This window comes from Macrotis lagotis, chromosome 1 (genome assembly GCF_037893015.1).
Source record: "Macrotis lagotis isolate mMagLag1 chromosome 1, bilby.v1.9.chrom.fasta, whole genome shotgun sequence".
NCBI lineage: Eukaryota > Metazoa > Chordata > Mammalia > Peramelemorphia > Peramelidae > Macrotis > Macrotis lagotis.
In genome coordinates this window covers 562,422,582-562,443,720 of record NC_133658.1, presented here as the reverse complement: position 1 = coordinate 562,443,720, position 21,139 = coordinate 562,422,582, and the positions used below count along the sequence as shown (strand labels likewise).

The 21,139-nt window shown below is 34.4% G+C and overlaps 1 protein-coding gene across 8 annotated transcripts in view; it reads right to left on the bottom strand.

Annotated features, from left to right (window-relative positions):
* Positions 1-21,139, bottom strand: part of PHLDB2 (pleckstrin homology like domain family B member 2) — a 140,861-nt gene that overhangs the window by 19,326 nt on the left and 100,396 nt on the right. For all 8 annotated transcript variants that reach the window (XM_074214480.1, XM_074214475.1, XM_074214477.1 and 5 more), the window contains 3 exons: positions 13,256-13,463; positions 2,273-2,363; positions 455-601 (listed from right to left, as the gene is read on the bottom strand). In XM_074214480.1, coding sequence (XP_074070581.1) covers positions 455-601; positions 2,273-2,363; positions 13,256-13,463 — 446 coding nt within the window. The remainder of the gene's footprint in view (positions 1-454; positions 602-2,272; positions 2,364-13,255; positions 13,464-21,139) is intronic.

The following is a 21,139-nucleotide window of genomic DNA, read 5'->3' as shown; positions in this document are numbered from 1 at the left end:
GAAGACCAAGAATCTTTTGAACAGGAATTGCAGGACAGATCTTTGCATATCTAAAAATTATTCTGGCAGAGATGAATAATTTTGCATGTCAAAGTGTACAAACTGGAGGAGCTATATTAGTAAGCAAGTGAAGTAGTTCAGGTAGTTAGTAATGAGGGTCTATAGAGTGGTGGCAATGAGAATAGAGAACAAAGGAGAGAAAAGGATCATGGGATCATAGGTAAAGAGCAAGCAAAAGATGTTAGAATTTTTTGGTCCAAAAATTAAAACAAATAAAAACCCTTCATAGTCTGTATATGCTTGAAATATATTGAATATTTCTCTTCATTATGATAGTGATGGCTATATAGTGGTGCTCCAAAAAAGACATTCTTGTTGATATACAACGAATGACATGACCACAAGAGGGCAATACACTCTAAATTTATCCAAATTTAATAATTATCTGACCAACCTGTGCTCTTTGCTTCTCTCGTATTTTTACTTCTTTTTCAATTAGCTTCTGCCGTTGACTAGTTTCTTCTTGTAATCTTTTCTCTAGTAGTTCTCGACGCCGTTTTTCTTCTTCTAGAGCTCGTTTTTTGGCCTCCATTTCACGTTCCTAAATATCACCGTACCATGAAAAGAAGCATTTTTAGAGTTTGATGTTATTACTCACCAAGATAATCTTGCAAACATACAGAACTCAGAAATCTTCATTAAACAGTGCTTGATAATTATAGTAGCAAGAATACTATTTGGAGTCAGGAGAACTATTTTCAAGATTTGGTTTCAATATAGCTATACAACATCAAGCAAGTCACTAAGCCTGTTTTTTCATGTATAAAATGAAATTTCATAGGAAGATTGTATGGAAAGTTTATAAACTTTTAAAGTACCATAAAAATGAAAGATGGAAGCCATGACAGGGATTTCTGTCAATTGATAAATTAAAATAAGATAACTTATAAACAGAATTAGGGTTAACTTTTGGGATTACTGTAAACTGAAATTCAATAACTGAGCATATCTGGGATATATGTATTACTTCATACACCAAGAGTCAGTCTTTAACTTTTCATCAAAAATTATATTACTATTGTGCCCATAAAAAAAAGAATACCCTCTCCTCAAGGTCAAATTATCATCCAAACTCTAGTCAGAGGAGTTCTCCCCCCCCCCCCATTGCCTGCAGATAATTTAAGGACATTACTGTGATCACTGTTCTTCTGTTTTTGGCTAGAGTGGAAAATATAGAACATATTTATTCAAATTCTAGAATAGAATGAGGGAAAGGAAAAGAAAGGAAGGGCCCTCTACAGATCGCTAAAAAGATGTTTGGGATACTTCTTAAAATGACCTGGAGAGAAATAAGAGCATGATGATTCCATTATAATATTATTATCTTATTATATATTATTTATATGACATGCAATGTTAATATATCATATAATAGCATATTTAAATTAATCATTTTGTTGTCTAGTTATTTCAGTCAGATTTGATTCTTCGTGACCCCATTTGGAATCATGGCAAAGATATTGGAGGGATTTGCCATTTCCTTCTCTGGCTCATTTTACAGAAGAGGAAACTGAGGAAAATAAGCTTAAATGATTTGGCTAGGGTCACACAGTTAGAAAGTATCTGAGGCTGAGTTTGAATTGGTGTGTTTTTGACTCCAGGCCCAGCATTCTATCCATTTGTTCTCTAGCTGCCCATATTAAAAATCAACATGGGCTAAACATAGAAGGGAAAAATATGAAGACAAAGGATTATCTATCTTTTAGAAATAATACAATCTTGTCATTTATCAAAGAAGAATTTTAGTTTCTGTATTACATTACACCCTGACTTCTGTAAACTATGATTTATATATATTTAGAATCATAGAATTTCTGAATTGGAAAGGATCTTAAAGATCAAGCCCATCATTTCAACATAGAAAAAGCATGAAACCAAGAAATCTTCTTACTCAGCATTTATTTAACTGTTCAGTGAACAGAGTGTTGAACGTGAGTTTAAATCTAGCCTCAGACACTTAATAGTTGTGTTACCCTGGCCAAGTCACTGAATTTTTTGTCCAGAGATGGAAATGACCAATCACTTCAGTACCTTTGCCAAGAAAACCCCAAATAAGGCCATGAAGAGTCAGATACAACTGAAATAACTGAACAACAAAACTTAAAATTATTTAACAAAATAATCAGACACAGGAAGGTCATATCATTCCCAGCTCTGAGTTCTTTCCACCATACACTGAAGTGGCTTTCTTAAATGGATACAAATCACTTACCCTAGATTCAAGCAAGCGTGTCTTTTCAGCATGAGCCTGTTTCAACAGCCTCTCCATTTCTTCGATCCTGGCAATATTTGATGTGCTGGCACTGAACAAATTAAATAAAATGTTAAGGATATCATTATAGAATAAGCAATATCATGTTTTATATATATATATGTATAGATATAGATATATATGTGTATGCGTGTGTGTAAATTATAACATTTTAAATAATTTTCTAGTTTAGTATGATAAATCCATAAAACACATGTACAATTGCCCAGATATTATTTAGCAACCAATGATAGGAAGGGGCTGATCATACACTATACAGATTATAGTCAGTGTCCATATACAAGAGTAAGTGGTATTTGGTATAGGTTAAAAGTAGAAAAGTCAAAAAGAGGTGAATATTAGGAACACCAGACTCTAGAAGCAAACAAATAATATAGCATAGTATTTGATAAACCCAATGACCCCAATTATGTTGTAAGAACCACTCACTAATTGATTAAAAACTATTGGGAAGATTGAAAAATTATCTAACAGAAATTACAATCTCACACCCAATAGCATAATAAAATCCAAATGGATACATGACCTATATAATTAAAGGTCACATCCTAAGCAAATTAGAGCAAAGGGAAAAAATGCCTTTTGTCAGGAGAACACTTGACAATAAACTATAGTCAGGATCATAAGAGATAAAATGGACAATTTTGTCTACATAAAATTGGAAAGATTGTACAGAAACAAAAATCAAAGTAGCTAAAATGAGAACTTTCAGCAAGTTTCCAGATAAAGTTCTATTATCTAAGAAAGATAAGAGCAAGAATCAATCTGCAACAGATAAATGGTCAAATGATACAGTTATTAAAAGAGAAGCTTTTCTATTTTTCATCCCACAAATGAAAAGAAAAATAAGCTCATTAATGAATCATTTTTAAAAAGATATAGAACAGAAGAAGGTTCAGAGGGAAATAGACAAATGTGAAAACTTTGGAACTTGATCCTTGCAAAGCCCTATCAATCAAGTGTATAGTACTTTATTGTATTATTCTCAAAGACTAACTTTACAGATAAGAAAGCTGAGGCCTAGAGAGGTGAAATAAATAAAGAAGCCCTCCCTTTGAACACATAAATATAATTGAGAAAAACATATATAAGACATTGTCCACATCCAAGTGATTTATACAAGGTCACATAACTTGTAATTGGCAAGACTCAAATCCAAGTTGGTTTGGGTTATTTTTTTCCCCCACTCCAAATCTTTCTACTGTATTGTAAAATTATAAGGTATTAAAAACAATGGAGGTCAAAGGGGATATTGGAAGCATTATTTTGAAAAAAGAAAACATGAACAGGGAGATGAAAACACAAAATAATATAATGTCCTTATCCACAAGTTACTACATTTTGCTTTCAATAGATAAAAATAAAAACAATCAGGCTGGACCTATCAGTATTATGAACTATTAATACTACAGTGAAATCCAAGAATGGTGATAACCTAGAACATACAGCAAAGGCAATTCTTTAATTTCTCCATAATTAATTGTTCATCTCCTTTCATTCCAACCTCAGACTGTTCCAAACTTGCTCTTCTCTCAAGTCTCATACACTAGTCCCTCAACTAACTCTAAAAGCTATAAAAATCAAGGTTATACAGCATGACTTTGTCCATATCCTCTTCTAAAAGTAAAATCCTTTCACAATATCCTTGACTCTGTACTCCTTTAGTTTCTGATAATGAGGTAGCCCTACTTGCCAACATCCACCAACCTTCTCTCCCTCTGCCTTTATTCACATTCCTTCCTGACTTCACTGGCAGATCACTCCCTTTAATTATTTGCCTCCATCTCTATCATCTTCAGTTTCTGCCTAGTATCTGTTTCTTTATTTACTGCCTACAAATATACCCTAAACTCCCTAGCATGAAGAAACCTTCACTAGAACTTATCATCTTCTCAAGCTATTATACTTTAACTCTCCTCTCTCAGCCAAATCTTGGAAAAATCTGTCTACACTTATCAACTCAACTTCCTCTCCTCTTGTTTTACTTCTCAACCCTTGACAATTTGAATTTTGAGCCTATCACTTAAATGAAATTACTTTTATCAAAGTTATCAATGATCTATTAATTGCTAGAGCTGATGGTGCTTGCTAGATCATCTTCATTGAACTTTCTGCAGCATGGTTGACCATTATCAACTCCTATATATTATTCTTTTCTCTAGGTTTTCATGACAATACTCTCTTTTAGTTCTCTCCCAACCCATCTAACTACTCCTAAGTCCCCTCTGTCAATATACTATCTATATCCTAGTCCCTAATTGAGGAAGCACCCAGTGGTTATGTCTTGATCCTCTTTGTTCTCTTTTCTCTCTAGACTCTTTGACTTGGTAATTGGGTTTAATTATGATTTTTATCTTTTTTCTTTTGCTGAGCTCCAGTCTCACATCAACAACTGATTATTGGATATATCAAATAAGATGTTCCAGAAACTTCTCAAACTCAATAAATATAAAATAAAATTTATTACATTTCCCTCAAACCTTCTATCAAACTTCCCTGTTTCTAGCTAGAGTACCAAAATCTTTCTAGCATTTCAGGTTCATGATCTTCACTGTCTCATGCCACTTATTCAATATTTTCTGCCTCTACAATATCTTTGGCATCACTACCCTACTATACTGCCACATCACTGCCCTAGTTCACTCATCCAGATAGTCAATAGGCACTTATTAAGCTCCATTATATACCAGACACTACACCAAGCACTAGGACTACAGAGAAAGGCAAAATTAAACCCATCCAAAAAACCTCCAAACACTCACTCTCAAGGAGCTCACAATCTAATGGGAGAAAGACTGCTATGTTCCATTCATTGGATTATTGTAATAGTCTTCTAAATGATATATAAGTATAAAGAGTGCCTTATCCTTATCTATGTCAGCTTCTACAGTAATTTTCCTAAAGCATAAAACTATGTTACTTCAGTGTAACATATAACTCCAGTGGTTCCATATTGTCTCTAGAATAAAATATAAACTCTTATATAAATATATCTATATATATTTTATATATATATAAGTGTATATATATATATATACATATACAAATAGGTATGGTTTATATATATACATATACATATATTTATAACAGATACACATATATATTTAAAAATAAGACCTTCATTGTGCATACCCTTTGATCCAGCAATATTACTACTGGGTCTTTACCCTGAAGAGATTATGAAAAAGGGTAAAACATCATTTGTACAAAAATATTCATAGCAGCCCTGTTTGTGATGGCAAAGAATTGGAAATTGAGTGAATGTCCATCAATTGGGGAATGACTGAACAAATTGTGGTATGTGTATGTTATGGAACATTATTGTTCTATTAGAAATGAGGAGGGATGGGAATTCTGAGAAACCTGGAGGGATTTGCAAGAAATGATGCTGAGTGAGATGAGCAGAACCAGAAGAACATTGTACACCCTAACAGCAACATGGGGGTGATGATCAATCTAAATGGACTTTCTCAACCGTGCAACAATCAGGGACAATTTTGAGGTAAATGAAATGGAGAATACCATCTGTATCTAGAGAAAGAATTGTGGAGTTTGAACAAAGGCTGAAGACTATTATCTTTAAAAAAAAAACATACTCTCTTATTATGTAATGTGGCTATCTCTATATTTTATTTTTTTTTTCCTAAAGGATATGATTTCTCTCTCAACACATTCAACTTTAGATCAATGTATAGCATGGAAGCAATTTAAAGACTAACAGACGGCCTTCTGTGGGGGGGGGGAGGGAAGAGAGATTAGGGGAAAAATTATAAAATTAAAAAATAAATAAGTAATTTTTTTAAAAAAGACCTTCACATTCTGTCCCTAACCTAATTTTCCAACTTTTTTTTTTTTTTAGGTTTTTGCAAGGTAGATGGGGTTAAGTGGCTTGCCCAAGATCACACAGCTAGGTAATTATTAAGTGTCTGAGGCCAGATTTGAACTCAGGTACTCCTGACTCCAGGGCCGGTGCTCTATCCACTGTGCCACCCAGCCGCCAACTTTCATTATAAATTACTCTTCTTCCCACAATCTACAGTTTAGGCAAATTGGCCTACTACCAACATCTGGCACTCCATTTCCCATTTCTGGCTATGCCCCTTATCAGTAATGTTCTCCCTCCTCACCTATGACTATTTTTTCAAAACTCATCTTAAGAATCTACACTACTTGAAGCCTTTCCTGATATTAGAGACCTCTAACTCTTATTTGACACATACCTCTATATATGCACATGTAGCATCCCTTGCTACAATGCACACACTGTGAGATCAGGAATTTTAACTGAATTAAATTTTCTTCGTTTTTTGTCATCTATATTCTCAACACCTAGAATTTAGGGCTGGACATGCAGTGGTCATTTAATAAATGCTCATTGACTGAGTTGTCTTAAACGTACCCTTCCTATTCCTACATAAAATGTGAGGGAACCTAAGCACAGTCCTAAGAAAAAAAGGAGTTTGACAACTAGATAACTGACTTTCTATTACTTGAAGGACCCCTTTGTGTTCAGGCATAAACAATCCACCTATTCCCATCTGCTGCTGGAAGAATTCTTAGATTGTGGACTACTTTTCTCCAGTATTCCTAAACTAGATAGATTCTACAGGCACACACACACACACACACAAATCAGTAACTGTTTACTGCTTTTGATGCAGAAATTCTCCCTTTCCTTTAATGGGAACAACAAGTTATGAGGAAGTAAGAAGGGAAAAGTCCCCTTTTTGATACAGTAAGACAATTTAACATCTACTGAATGATATGCCATCTTATTTTTATACAAAATATAAGCATTTCATTACTGTATCTGAATCTTCAGTGACTTTTCTATATATTTCTATATTTTCTATATGTTTTGTTCCAGTTTCATATTTTTCAATTAAATTCCCAAATATCACAGTATACATTGTTTTAATTTGAAGATTCTTAACAAGTCTTACATAGAATTCCTTTACCACTTAAGCCTCAGGGACAACTAAGTGGCACAATGGATAGAGCACCGGCCCTGGAGTCAGGAGGACCTGAGTTCAAATTTGGCCCCAGACACTTAATAATTACCTGGCTGTGTGACCTTGGGCAAGTCATTCAATCCCACTGCCTTGCAAAAACAAAAAGAAACAACCCCCCCCCCCCAAACCACTTCATTCTCAGCAATGGGTGCTGGTACATAAACCATCTGGTAAATGACTGCTATCCATGGCTAATTTCCCCCAAGAGATATGTTTACATCTATGTACCCACACACATGTGTACAAGCACACATGAATATACATGTATGTCTATGTATTGTACATATGCTATCTAACTACGCTTTATATAGCTGTCTAGACTTTAGAAAGATATGGAAAAATTTTATTACTTCAGATTCAATTTAAAAGTGCATTATATTCACATTTTTTTCCCACCAAAGAGCCATTTGATAAACATTTACGAGCATAATATAGCCTGTATTTAGGCTACATTAATAGGACAGAAAACAGAGCCAAGGGACTTAAGGCCATAGAAGAGGGACAGATTTGTGTTCTTTCATTTCATTGGAAGGAAGAAGATTAATGGTTCCCATCTCATCCAAATCCTATGAATAGTGAAGTGTCCTGGGCTCAAGAGGAGGGCACTCTGGTATTGAGAAGGTATTATGGAATTTCAGGTGGATCCTGGGGCTGCCAAGGCTGAGGAGAAGTAAGGGCATGTAACAGGTGGGGTCTTGGGTATCTCCAGTGGAGGACCAAAGCACCATTGTTACCGGACTGCAGAGTTGCAGTCATTCATTCTTTCTATCACTTTCACATTTATGACATAAAGCCACTGAGCAGGAGCTTTTTTCTTGCATTTCTTGTAGATCTAGGTACTAACTCTAGGCCAAGTACCTTAATCACTATTATTAGTATTTTTTTTTGCAAGGCAATGGGATTAAGTGGCTTGCCCAAGGTTACATAGCTAGATAATTATTAAGGCCGGATTTGAACTCAGGTACTCCTGACTCCAGGGCCAGTGCTCTATCCACTGCATCCCTAGCCACCCCTATTATTAGTATTTGATAGTGATGATGCACCATACTGAAATCATGCAACAGTGTCCTGATTATTTTGCTCCATATGCTTACTACCTCAGGATCATCAGTGGAATGGAAAATTTATACACCATCGAGTCCTGAAATCTCTTGGTTTTTAACACATGTTGTTCTTCAAGCCACATGTTTTTTCACAGTAAATGTTCTGATTTTTAGGAGAAGCACATTCCCCACCCCCCCACCAATCGCATAACTTTTTGGCAGCAAGTGGTATCCCTGTTACAAAAAGTGATGCCTCAACAAAAAATGTGAAGGTCAAATGTACCCACAATGTGACAGAACACTACATTTCCACAGGACATTTCCTGTGGCATAATAAACCACGAGACTAAGCTTATGTCACCAGAATTCCAGCATGGAATTATATCCTTAATTTATATATAATTTCAGGGTATGCTACTATACAATTAAACAAAAATCATACTAGAACCTTATTTTCTGCTTTTTTTTTCCAACTGGGTTTCAAGAAAGAAGGCGAGAATGACATCTCCTTAATCTAGTAGCTTTTGTCCTAGTAGGAGATTAAAAAAAAATGAAAGAAAAGGCATCCTTATTGTGTTTTACTGAAGTAACTTTCTTATTGCAAATTCTATAGAGAGGCAGAACAATGTAAATGGATAGAATAAGCCAATTCCAAAGCTAGAAGGAATTCAAGTCCTGAATCTAAAACATACCTGGATATATGATCTTGTGCAAGTCACCACATCCCAGGCATCTAGGTAACTTTCTGAGACTAAGGTTCAGAGAAGTGAGCACAGAGTTCCTCAAATGAAAGTTCCCTATACCAATAAAATTACAGATCCAGTCCTCGGTTTCTACTCATGAAATATGCATTTTCTATTAAAGAATAGGTGGTCCTTGTGATAGCATGAGATGGTGGAAGGTACAAGGAACCCAAAGTTTCCTTTGATAGAATGTAAGCACTCAAGAACAGATAATCAGTACCTATGATGATAACTACATAGTAAGAATCAAATGATACTAAATGAGATAACTCCTCTAAAGAGCCTTGCAAACCTTAAAGCAGTATGTAAATTTTAATGATCAGTATTATCACTATTCATAACAAAATAATATTAAATGCCTGACTGATATTAAAAACATCCTGACTTTGGTACTGACTAGCAAATATGACTAGATCAGCTCTGCTATATTACTGCTCAAAAGTTCTTGCACCATGAATAGTCACATATGACCACTAGCTAGAGAGACCCAGGTTAGCAGTAGAGAATGCTTATTTTAAAATTCAGATATTTGGCATTGGGTACCCACAATCTTTCCTTTTTCCTTTCAAAAGATATCTTGACAATAAAATGGGTTTGAGAGAGCTAACTACTCCAGATTGTTGTAACATAACTTCCCTCTTTAAGACTCTAATGGAGCCTTGGTAAGAGCACTTTGGGAGGTCTTGATAGAGCTTAAGAGCATTCTTTTACTTTCAGGGAAAAATAAAAGGATAATTTTTACCTCTTCAACTGCTCTTATTGAGAACTTAGAGCTATTCATCCCTTCAATGAGAGGAAATTATGTAAAAGTAGGAAAAATAGTATTTGTTCTTTAAAACTAGGTAAGAGACCTTACAGACTTGTGAAGTTGCCTTTTTTCAAACATAAGACAGGGCTTTGCATTTATTCCCATGACACCTTATCACATAAGAACCAGTCTATTCTTCTCCAGTCCCTCCCATTCACCCCCCTGAAGTCTGTGAGAATACCCATTCCATCATTCATTCAACAATCCAGCTGGGCCAGTCTGACACTCTTATTATGTGCAAGAAACTCTGTAGGTTGCCACCAAGACAAAAACCAAAGTCTCTGACTTTGACAAGCTTAAATGCAATCATTAGCCCTTCATCATTTCAGGTCATCTGTAGATTTGACAAACAGCTAACTCCTTTATGTTTACATTACTGAAGTCTGTAATAGAGAACTACTTCTCATTCTCTTCAGCATATGCTACAAAAAGAAATTCCTAGTTACCTGATAAAGTGAAGGTGACAGATATTTTTGATACTAAAAGTTTAAGTGACCAAAATTCATCAATATTATTTAATATAACAAGAAGGTATCTTTTCCAATTTCCCTGGGTTAAATATAATGTGATATAAAAAAGTCATTGGGTATGCAAAGTATAGGATTTTATTCAAGGTCTTTGCTTTATAAATTAAGAAACTGAGGAAAGAGTATTACTATATTCTCTCTACATGTATATATATAAATATTCTATACATTTACATTCTTATGATGTGCCTAAAGTGACAAAATAATCTCCATGTATACATACATATGCACACACATTTATACACAGACACACATATATATATGTTTATAAACAGTGGTTCATCTTGGGTACTATGCCAGGAATTCAAAAAAGCTACATTATGTGCTCCCTTCTTTGCCAATGAGTTTTTCTCTCTATTATTTCTACTAGATAAAACATAATGAATTATCATTAGAAACAGGTTTAAGTGTCTAGTTATCCAAAAACATCACATATAAAATTATTAGCTTAATGTTGTTTGTGATTAATTACTGATTAATGCACACATTTATTGGAACTACTTACTTAAAAATGTCATATTATAAAGAATGCATACAAGCAATTTGGTGCAGTGGAACAAGCATTAGCTGTGAAGTCAATGGATATATGTTCAAATTCCTGACTCTGTCATGCTGAACAAGTCATTTAAGCTCTTTGGGACTTATTTTTTTATTTTTATTTTTTGGGTTTTGCAAGGCAATGGGGTTAAGTGACTTGCCCAAGATCACAGAGTTAGGTAATTATTAAGTTTCTGGGGCCGAATTTGAACCCAGGTCCTCCTGACTCCAGGACTGGTGTTCTATCTACTATGCCACCTAGCTGCCCCAGGGCCTTATTTTTAAAAGAAAAAGTTAGAAATAGATGGTCTCCAGCTCTTGATCCTATTGACCTTAAAAATCCTCAAATTGATAATGTAGAAAATGTTCAGCTTTTCCATGTCCATTGAAACCTTCTCAAATACTACATGATTCTAATGTTGGAATTCCCCTTTTTTATAAACTGCCTTGCTGCCAGCTGGGGTCATAACTCCCATGACTTCATCAATATAAATGCATGTCCATATGGTTTGAAGTGTTACTTTACATTAAAAAGTCTTTAATGCAGAAGATGGCTTGAAGCCCACCACAGGAACACAACTTATATTACCCATAATTGAACTCAAAAACTACCTATATGAATAACCAGTCTCTTTTCTGGCTGGAGAGCTAATCTGTAAAATATAAAACATGGTGCTGCAAGAGCCTATGTAAAACAATTCTTCTGTTAGGTCAGAGCTAACAAAGACAGAACCCAATGCATGCACATTTTTATTCAGTCTTTTCAGAGATTAAGTGATAGTTACCATCATTTCAGTCTAGCAAATGATTCACACATTAGGCTTCAGACTCTCCATCACTTCTCCTCACCCTCATTTCTATAAATTTCAGCCATTTTGATCACAGTTGGTCACTTTTGGCATTATGTAAATACTGGTTCAATCATTAATGCTGGAATTGTAATAAACTGCTCCATAAATAAATAACAATATAATAAATAAACTATTCTGAAACAGCAACGTTTCTTCTCCCACTCAATGTTCCTTGGCAGTATTATTAGGCTAGTGTTTGCTTTTAAAATGATTTAGCTTTTGGGGCAGCTAGGTGGCGCAGTGGATAAAGCACCAGCCCTGGAGTCAGGAGTACCTGGGTTCAAATCCAGTCTCAGACACTTAATAATTACCTAGCTGTGTGGCCTTGGGCAAGCCACTTAACCCCATTTGCCTTGCAAAAACATAAAAAAAAAAAAGCAATAGCTTTATATGGAGTTTACCATTTCCATTTTTTCCCCTGCTTTTCTATCTTTGTGCATTTCAATTCCAGATATGACACATATCTTAAATGTTTCTTTTTCTGGACCAAAGCCACATGTATGCCTATTTAAGATCTGAAAAAAACCTTGTGTTTTATGCTATATATAATTCCTCTGAAATTATAATAACTATAATTATTAAAATAAAGCTCAAAAATAAGTGCCCTATCATCTTAGCATTAAGCTAAAACACTGACTCTAGAGCAAAAGGAGCTAAGTTCATATCTTTCATTTGATTTTTATTAATTATATATAGCTTGGGGAAAGTCATTAAACTTTTCTGGCCAATAATATAAGGAGGGTCGGACTACATGCCTGCTAAATTCTCTTGTGTGTATATAGTGATATAATGCTGTCTCTCCAACAATATCTTACATCATTCCAAAACAAAAAAATTAAGTATTTTAATGTTTTGTTTGAGCTAAAAACATATTATAAAGGCATACTGTAGGAATTGTGACTCTGCCTCTAATGTTGGTATTTGCTGTTTAGTAGAGGTAAATTAGTAACTGTGTGAACTACATAGCTTCAGCAGATCTGAGTCCATTGGTTTCATCTAATTAGATACAGAATAAAAGTAATTGAATATGAGAATATATTGTACTATATCTCACATCTAGTAAGGATGTCAGGGCACAGATAGAAAATGAATGTAAAAAGCCTTACTTCTCTGCCTTGCAAACATTTCTGCTAGGTCACAGTATTTGGATTTTGAAACCAAAACTGACTTTTCTTGAAGACTGGAAAGGTTCACATGATGTCAGGTAATATACAGATTAGCTTTTACTGGATTTCTTTCTTTTTTCTTTTTAATTCCTTGTTATAAAAAAATAGATGAGGGGTGAAGTGGATAGTGAGAGAAGATCCATAAAAATCTACTTAAAAAACCCAAAAACTTGATGTCCAGTAATGGCCTTGCTTTTTGAAGTGAACAAATGTCTTTTCCAAATCAGAAACCTTACCTGGAGATATTGTCAGGAGAACAAGCAGAGAGGCTGGTTTCCATGCTGTCAGAGCTATCCATGCTCAAAGTATCAAAGGCATGATCCTTGTAGCTATGATCTGGATATTGGAAACTATTCAAATAGACATTTGATTCAGATGCAGTTCGGTTGTAAAAATCAGAAGATTTCTGCCTTTGTCCTTCATTCATCTGTTGGTGATTATAACCTAAAAGAACCACATGCAAAAAAAAAATCAATTTCTTTCAGTTTTTTTTTCAGACTTGAGATCTCATTTTTTAAAAAAGAGCCTATAAACCCATAGGCAGCAATCAAAAACATCTGCAAATGAATCCTGAGTCTCCTAATTTGTTTCTAGGCAGATTTGATCAAAGAAACTCAGCATAATCTCACACCTCAAGCAAAAGATAGAGAATTGAAGAAAAGGTTTTATGAGAGCCTTATCTTATGAACTAATCCTTGGATTCAGAGAACTCATTTCACAAGTTGCTCCTGGATAGCTCCTATCAACTCATTTCAAGCCCATGATGACAGAGGACAAATAAATACAAAACTAAAAACACTAAAGCATCAAGACTTCGGATGGTTCCCTCTAGAGTTGCTTAAAGTGACAAACTACCAGAAGGAAATATGGTTATAAGGGTTCCATAGCTTTTGTGGAAGTGAGAAACAAGAAAAAAGTCAGCATCATTTACTACCACTACTACAGAGAGTCAAGAGGATTAATTTGGGCAAGTCATTGGAACCCCTTAATCTTAACACCCTCCTCTGTAAATTAAAGAAATTGATCTACATAGTCACTAATGATACTTGTAGTTCTTAAGTATAGATCTCATATTTTCTTTCTCTCTTCTTTTATAGCTTCACTTAATGACCTGGAATTTATTTATTTATTTTAAGTTCAAAGGTGATCCTTCCTATGGAAGCTCTTTGTCCTACTCTCTCTATAATCTTAATATTGAACTGTCAAATTTTTGGAAATATGGAGAGCAAAAGCAGGTGACAAGACCAATGTGACAGAATAGTCCTAAGATCAGCTTTTTTCATCTCTTATCCTAGATCATGAGAACTATAGAAATCTATGAATAAGACTATAGCCTTTGTTGTATTTTTATGTTTAACTAATTCTTGTCATTTTAAAAAAGTGTCCTCCAACAATTTTAATCTGATGTTTTATGCTTATGTTTTAAGCACTTCCCTTTTAACTAGCGCTGGCTATAGCTAGTGATGAGGCATGATTTCACCAAGATAGTAATTTGGGTCCATTTGCTTCTGAGTACTAATTATCCATGCTAATGTGAAAAGGTGACCTGAAAAAATTTAAATTCCCAATTAATAAAGCAAAACAAAATGAAAAAACCTTTCTCTTAGCCAACATTTAATTTTAATGTTCTTGTACATCTAATGATTCCATGGCCCAGTAAACTTTCTCTGAGGGCCACTGACAATATGACAAAATTGGCTGATTTGACCTCCTGCTTTGGTAAAGGGCTACCTATTAGGGTGAAGTGGCCAAAAGACAAATGATAAGAAGAAGGAATAAAAATCAATTTCAAATTGGTTCATCAAAGCATTAACTAACTATATTTATGGCAACTGACCATAAAATTTCTATTTAAATAGCAGTTAAATACTTTAACACAATATTACAGTCCTAGACATCTCTTCAGAATGCTGATTAGATCCATGCAGAGCATTCATGCTATTAAGTGGAACATTCCAAGCAACAAAGTAAAAATGTTCCTCTTAAAAGTTAAATAATTTCTGGGAGAAAAAAATTAGCATCTCATTAATATAAATTGTCATTGTGCATTACAATTCTTCCAAAAATGAATAAATCAAGCAAATGACTTAAAGGAAGGCAATGAAATAGGAAGCATATTAAGAGATATTAAGGATCTTCATCATCTAGGCAAAGAAATATAGCCATGGCATAAAGATGAGTAGAGCTTTTGTCTTAAATACACCAAAGAGCAGAATATTGTACTACTTCTTTCAATTTACCTTTGATACTTGAACCTTTGGAATGACTAATTGCTGCTTTTAAAGTGTTTTCCATGATTCATTATGAAAAAAGAAAAAAGAATTATTTGAAAAGATTGTACAAGTGAACATTCCTTTAACCTTTCAACAAAGGCTCATGGCTCATAAAATTTCCAACAGGCCCCAGTCACATTAAAGAGATTTCCTTACTTAGCATTGAAAAATGAATGTACAATATATACTGTAATGTAGCAGAAAATATGCAGGAGTGAGTAATGAAAGGTTTTATTTTCTTCTTTTCTTTTTAAAAATAAGGTTGGCACAGTCACTCTTCCTCTTCCTGAGTACCAATGATTTAAGACAATCCATTATTTATATAGCCATTGAGATCTATTTTTAGGAGCAAAATATCATTTTTATATTTCTAAATGCACATGACCCACAGCGGCTATTAGAAAAAGACTGTTTTGTTTTAAATATAACAAATTACATAATTGTGAAATATATAAAGAACAATCAGTCTTCACTGCACTTTAATGATACATAGGCAGCTTAGTAAGATTTCCTGGCTTTACCACAAGGACACTGAGGCCTACTTAATAGTAATAATAGCTACCATTTATACAACATTCTGTTAATTGTTTCATAATTATTGTCCCATTTGATCCTCACAACAATCCTGGGAGAAAGGTGCTATTTTTATCTCTAATTTACAGATAAAGAAACTGAAGCAAACAGGGTTAAGTGACTTGCTCAGGGTCACTCAGCTAGTAAGTATTTGAGGCTGGATTTGAACTCAGGTCTTCCTCACTCCAGTCTTGGCACAGTATTCACTGTTATAATCCCAATTAGTTGCTTGAATTAAGAGGTTACCTCTCAGGACAAGTAGCTATGTACCTGCCCACCTGAAAGCATAATAGTTATAAAAGCTTCTCCATAAACATCCTATCCAATTCAGAAGCTGGTCCCCCTAATTTGCCAAAACAGAATATTTTAGAAAAGTTCCAAGAATTACTAACATGTTTAACAGTGTCACTAAAATGCTGAGTCTCCTTGTAGGTGGTGAGGAGTATTTCTAAACATCTTGATACATGTTAATGTTAGCATTTCCTCAAGTAGCTTGCTCTCAAAAACCTCTGCCTTGGTCATAATGGACCTGGGCAGGGAATCCAGATACTGAAAATGCTTTTCATCCAACAATTTTGTGACCATGGAAATTTTCTGATTTCTGGCTGGGTATGCTTGTGATGAAATGATCATTCCCTGCTAAGATCTGATATGTCCTTACTATATACTTCAATATATAAAAAGTCAATGCAATAAAAAAAGTTCTAAGAACAACTTTAATTTGTGTTGAATTTCAACAGGTGAATCATTATGCCCATCCAAGTCATTAAGTTAAAATTTTCTTTGTGGTGTTTTGAACTGTTTTAAATGGTCTATATTTCTATATTTCTACATCTCTATATCATTGTTCAGTTGAGAATTTTCCTCCTCCATCCTGCCTCTGAAAATTACCAGAATTAATGTAGGTTAAAATGTGATGTCTCCTTCAAAAGGAATGATCTTGGGAATCTATCTATCTATGGTCAAAGTATGCTATTTTCCCAAACATTTTTAGAATTCTTGGGAGTTTTTTTAAATGGAATTCGGAGACAATTTATGAAAATTCGTTGCATTCTTGTATAGCCTTCCTTGGATCTCTACCTTCTTCTACTTCCTTCTCTACCTCACTGTGCTGTTAATTACGATAGGATTGAGAAAATGGGAAGAAGGGATGTAGAGATAAAAGTTTGAGTAATTCTGAGCAGAACACTAAAGGGTGTTTATTTGCAACACACCCCAAAATAGGCTCTAGATTTGGAAAGAGCAAATATAGGTTGAGATCTTACCTATATTACTCACCATCTTATGCGACCTTGAGCAAATCATTTTGTTTCTCTGTTTATGCATCTGAAAATGGGTTGGACTAGATGTCTGAGGTCCTTCCAGTTCCAAATTTATGATCTTAAGATCCTTTAAATTATCCTGTTTGTATTCCCATTTTTGTGGGGCAGGTAGGTGGCAAAGTAGATAGTTAGGAAGACTCATCTTCCTGAGTTCAAATCCTACCTCAGATTCTTACTAGCTTTGTGACCCTGGGTAAGTCACTTAACTCTCTTTGCTTGTTTCCTCCTCTCTGAAATGGCAAACCCCTCCAGTATCTCTGCCAAGAAAACCCTATATGGAGTTACAAAGTTTAGACACCACAAATGAAAAAACAACATGCCCTTATTTCATTAAAAAAAACAGCTCTTTTAAAAACTCCCTTCTTTTCTTATCTTTCCTAATTATCAATGGCCTTCCCTGCATAAATTTACCTTTTATGTATTTCATATACATTTTTTACATTCCTTTTTTTACATTCTTATTTTACGAACATGTTTTTTTTTTCCTGTCAGAATGTGGTCAAAAAGGAGGAAATGAACCCATGAGTGTGGGGACTCTTTCATTTTTCTCTGTGTTATCTCCTTTGTGCCCATCACACAGTGGGTCATTGATGAATATTTACTGAATAATTGATCAATAGGTGGGCATAATATGGATAAATTCAAATCTCACCAGAAGTTGGAAGTTTCCTGTATGATTCAATGAATGTTTTTGTCATTCTCCCATTTCCTTGCCATTTTAATAGAAAAAAACTACCCCATTGTTCTAGATTCATTTATATTCTGTATTGTTTATGTCTCCCTAATCATTTCCCCCCACTCCAATTACTCCTGGAATGCTTTACTTACAAAATTATCTTAAAAATTCAGATGTTTAAGGAAACAGTCTATTTCTCATTTATATTAGACCCAATCCTTGTCTGGCTCTTTGCCTTCACATGCCAGCTATATTACACCAAGGAAAAAAAATATCTGCTTTTGTATAAGAATGAAACTCTACTTTCCCTACTGACCTTATAAAACTTTTAAAAGTTGAATCTTTTAAGATATTCTATTAATGAGGCATGTTAATGGGTATCAGTGAAATACTTCTCACAGAATAGATTGGTAAAGGATCCTTCTTCATATTCTGCAAGTTAAATAAACACCTTCTGCAATAGCCACAGCTATGGGGGAGGAAGATTATGGCAAAGAATAGCAGAAGAAAACAACTAACATTTTCACTATTTCAGATAACCTATTTTTTTTATACAGGAAGAAAATTAATTTTCAACACCAAGAAAGAAAGAAATAAGGAGATGAGAAAGGATTTCAGAGCACTTCACACCTTTTTTTGTACTAACAAAAATAGCTAGTTTTCTAGAGAACTCAGCCAAACATGAAGACAATTCTAAAGTTGTCTATTATTTATCCAGAACAACAGAAACAGGCTACCACTACAAATTTCACAATCTGATATTATATCCTTCTTATGTTTACATAAGAATTAGACTAACTCAAAGAGGTCAACCCCCTGATTTTGCAGTTAAGGAAACAGAGGCAGGTATGAGGAGAAGGTGACTTCCCCAAGTCACAAAGTAATAGTTCTCTGACTCTGGAGCTATTATTCTTTCTACTACATCACACAGACATAAGTAGCCGCATAAGTAGTCGTAATTTCTCAAATAATTTGATAGGTTGAATTCTGCTAAGATACATGATTATTCAGGTAGAATCACTTAGGAATATGATAGTATGGTCAACATGTAACAAACATGAGAGATTATTTAGAAAAAGAGAAGGAATAGCTTGTTTTCATAAAGAGAGCAAAATGAAGCAGTATTTCATCAAATCAACATTGCATAGCTCACCTGTTGAGAAATTCACTCTTCCTAATCCCAGTTCAGAGGAAGAAGGGGAAGTTACAGTACATGTCACAAAACAAGTAAGTAGTAGAGAGAAAGGAAGAAGATGTAGGTGGCCAGGATCATGAAGGATGACAATGAGATATGAAAAAACATACTGAATACTGCCAAGATATAGAGTTTAATTCAATGAAAATGTTAGTAACACTAAAAATCTTTCATTAAATGTTAATAAATTGTTTCATATTTTCCCATTAGAATTATAAACTCAAGTGAAAAAAAGGAAAAAATTAATTACATTGCACATACTAACCTTTTGTTTTTTTAAAAATATAATTATTAGACCAAACACAAACACTCCACAAGCCATTATCAAATGAAAATCAAAAACAAGTTCCACACCAACAAATATTTCTTTTTAAAAGAGACATCAAACACTTTCACAGTGCAAATGTTAATGCCTTTAAAAATAGAAATTCCAGGGGGGCAGCTAGGTGGCAAAGTAGATAGAGCACCAGCCCTGAAATCAGGAGGACCTGAGTTCAAAGCTGACCTCAGACATTTAATAATTGCCTAGCTGTGTGACCTTGGGCAAGTCACTTAACCCCATTGCCTTGCAAAAAAAAATAGAAATTCCAAAATCTTCTTATGATTGAGGTCATTCTTATAAATTTTGCTATAATCTCCTCTTCTTTAACAGTTTCTAAATGTATACATTAACCCTTTTTTTTTAAAAAAGCTGTTAATACTTTGTTTTGTCATATATTTTGGTTTTTCCTACCCTCTGCCATTCTACATTTTCCTCCCAATAGACTTCAATAGAATGATTAAAAGGGCAACTAGGTGGTGAAGTCGATAGAGTGCCAGGACTGAAGTGAGGAAGACTCATATTCCCAAATTCAAATCTGGCCTTAGATACTTATAGCTGCATAAGTCACCTAACTTCATTTACCTTAGTTTCCTCATCTGTAAAATGAGCTGGAGAAAAAAAATTAGCAAACCACTCTGCCAAGAAGCCATCAAATGGGGTCATGAAGAGTTAGACATGACTGAACAAGAACAAGAATGATTAAAAGGCTAAATCTCCAGATGTCTCTTTCTAGGTCGGAAAAGAATACTAGCATGAACTGCCCTGGGCCTATATCATAATCTATATCCTTTCCTTTCTGTGGGTCTCATGTTTAACAAATAATGCCTCCACCATTCTAGTGTTTCCAATATCATCTGACCCTGGAATAAAGAACAAAAACTTGAAGGGCTGTCTATTAGCAGCAGCTGCCCACAAATGAATAGCAGCTGCAAACATATATTTTAGTTTCTAGAGTGTGTGGTAAATTTTGTCTATGTTTGCAAATGAAAATTTAGATTCATGGGGAGCTTAAGCCACCATAACACTGGATAACAATTTAGTTTGGAGATGACTTGACAGCAACCTTTTAATCATTTGCTTAGATCAGAAAAAACACACATTATCTCATTCAAGAAGGATGCCATACCTTTTTTGGATTTTCCTGCATTTGAAAAAAGACAAAGGACAAAGATCTTATTCATTCTAATATTTATAAGAGTGTTTTTCATTATTTTCTATCAGAACAAACAATCTTTAAAACTAAAAGCATTAAGATTCTGCAATTGCTATTTTAGTGCTATTTTCTTTGAGGTGTGCAGTTTTCTGTTATGGATAGGTTCATTTTTACAATACTCTCCTTGAGAAATTATGAACAGCAGCAAAGATGTAGATTGTTATTGGTTTTATTTTAGTTAATGTTGCAATGGTAAAAGATAGTAACATGCTACACTTATAATTAAGACAGTGTCCTGAGTGGTTAAGTGGCTTACCCAAGACCATATAGTTAGGTAATTATTAAGTGTCTGAGGCTGCATTTGAACTCAGGTCCTCCTGACTCCAGGGCTGGTGCTCTATCCACTGCGCCACTTAGCTGCCCCTGAGTCCAATTTTAAAACATTTTACCTTCATATTTATGATGATGTAAGTTTGGTTGAGTAAGGTTGAGGTCTCTATTTTTTAGCAGGGCACCAATGTCCTTTAGCAAAAATAAAATAAAATATAACAACCCTAAAGCTAACCCATAAAAATTAATAAACAACAATAATAATCTCACAACTCT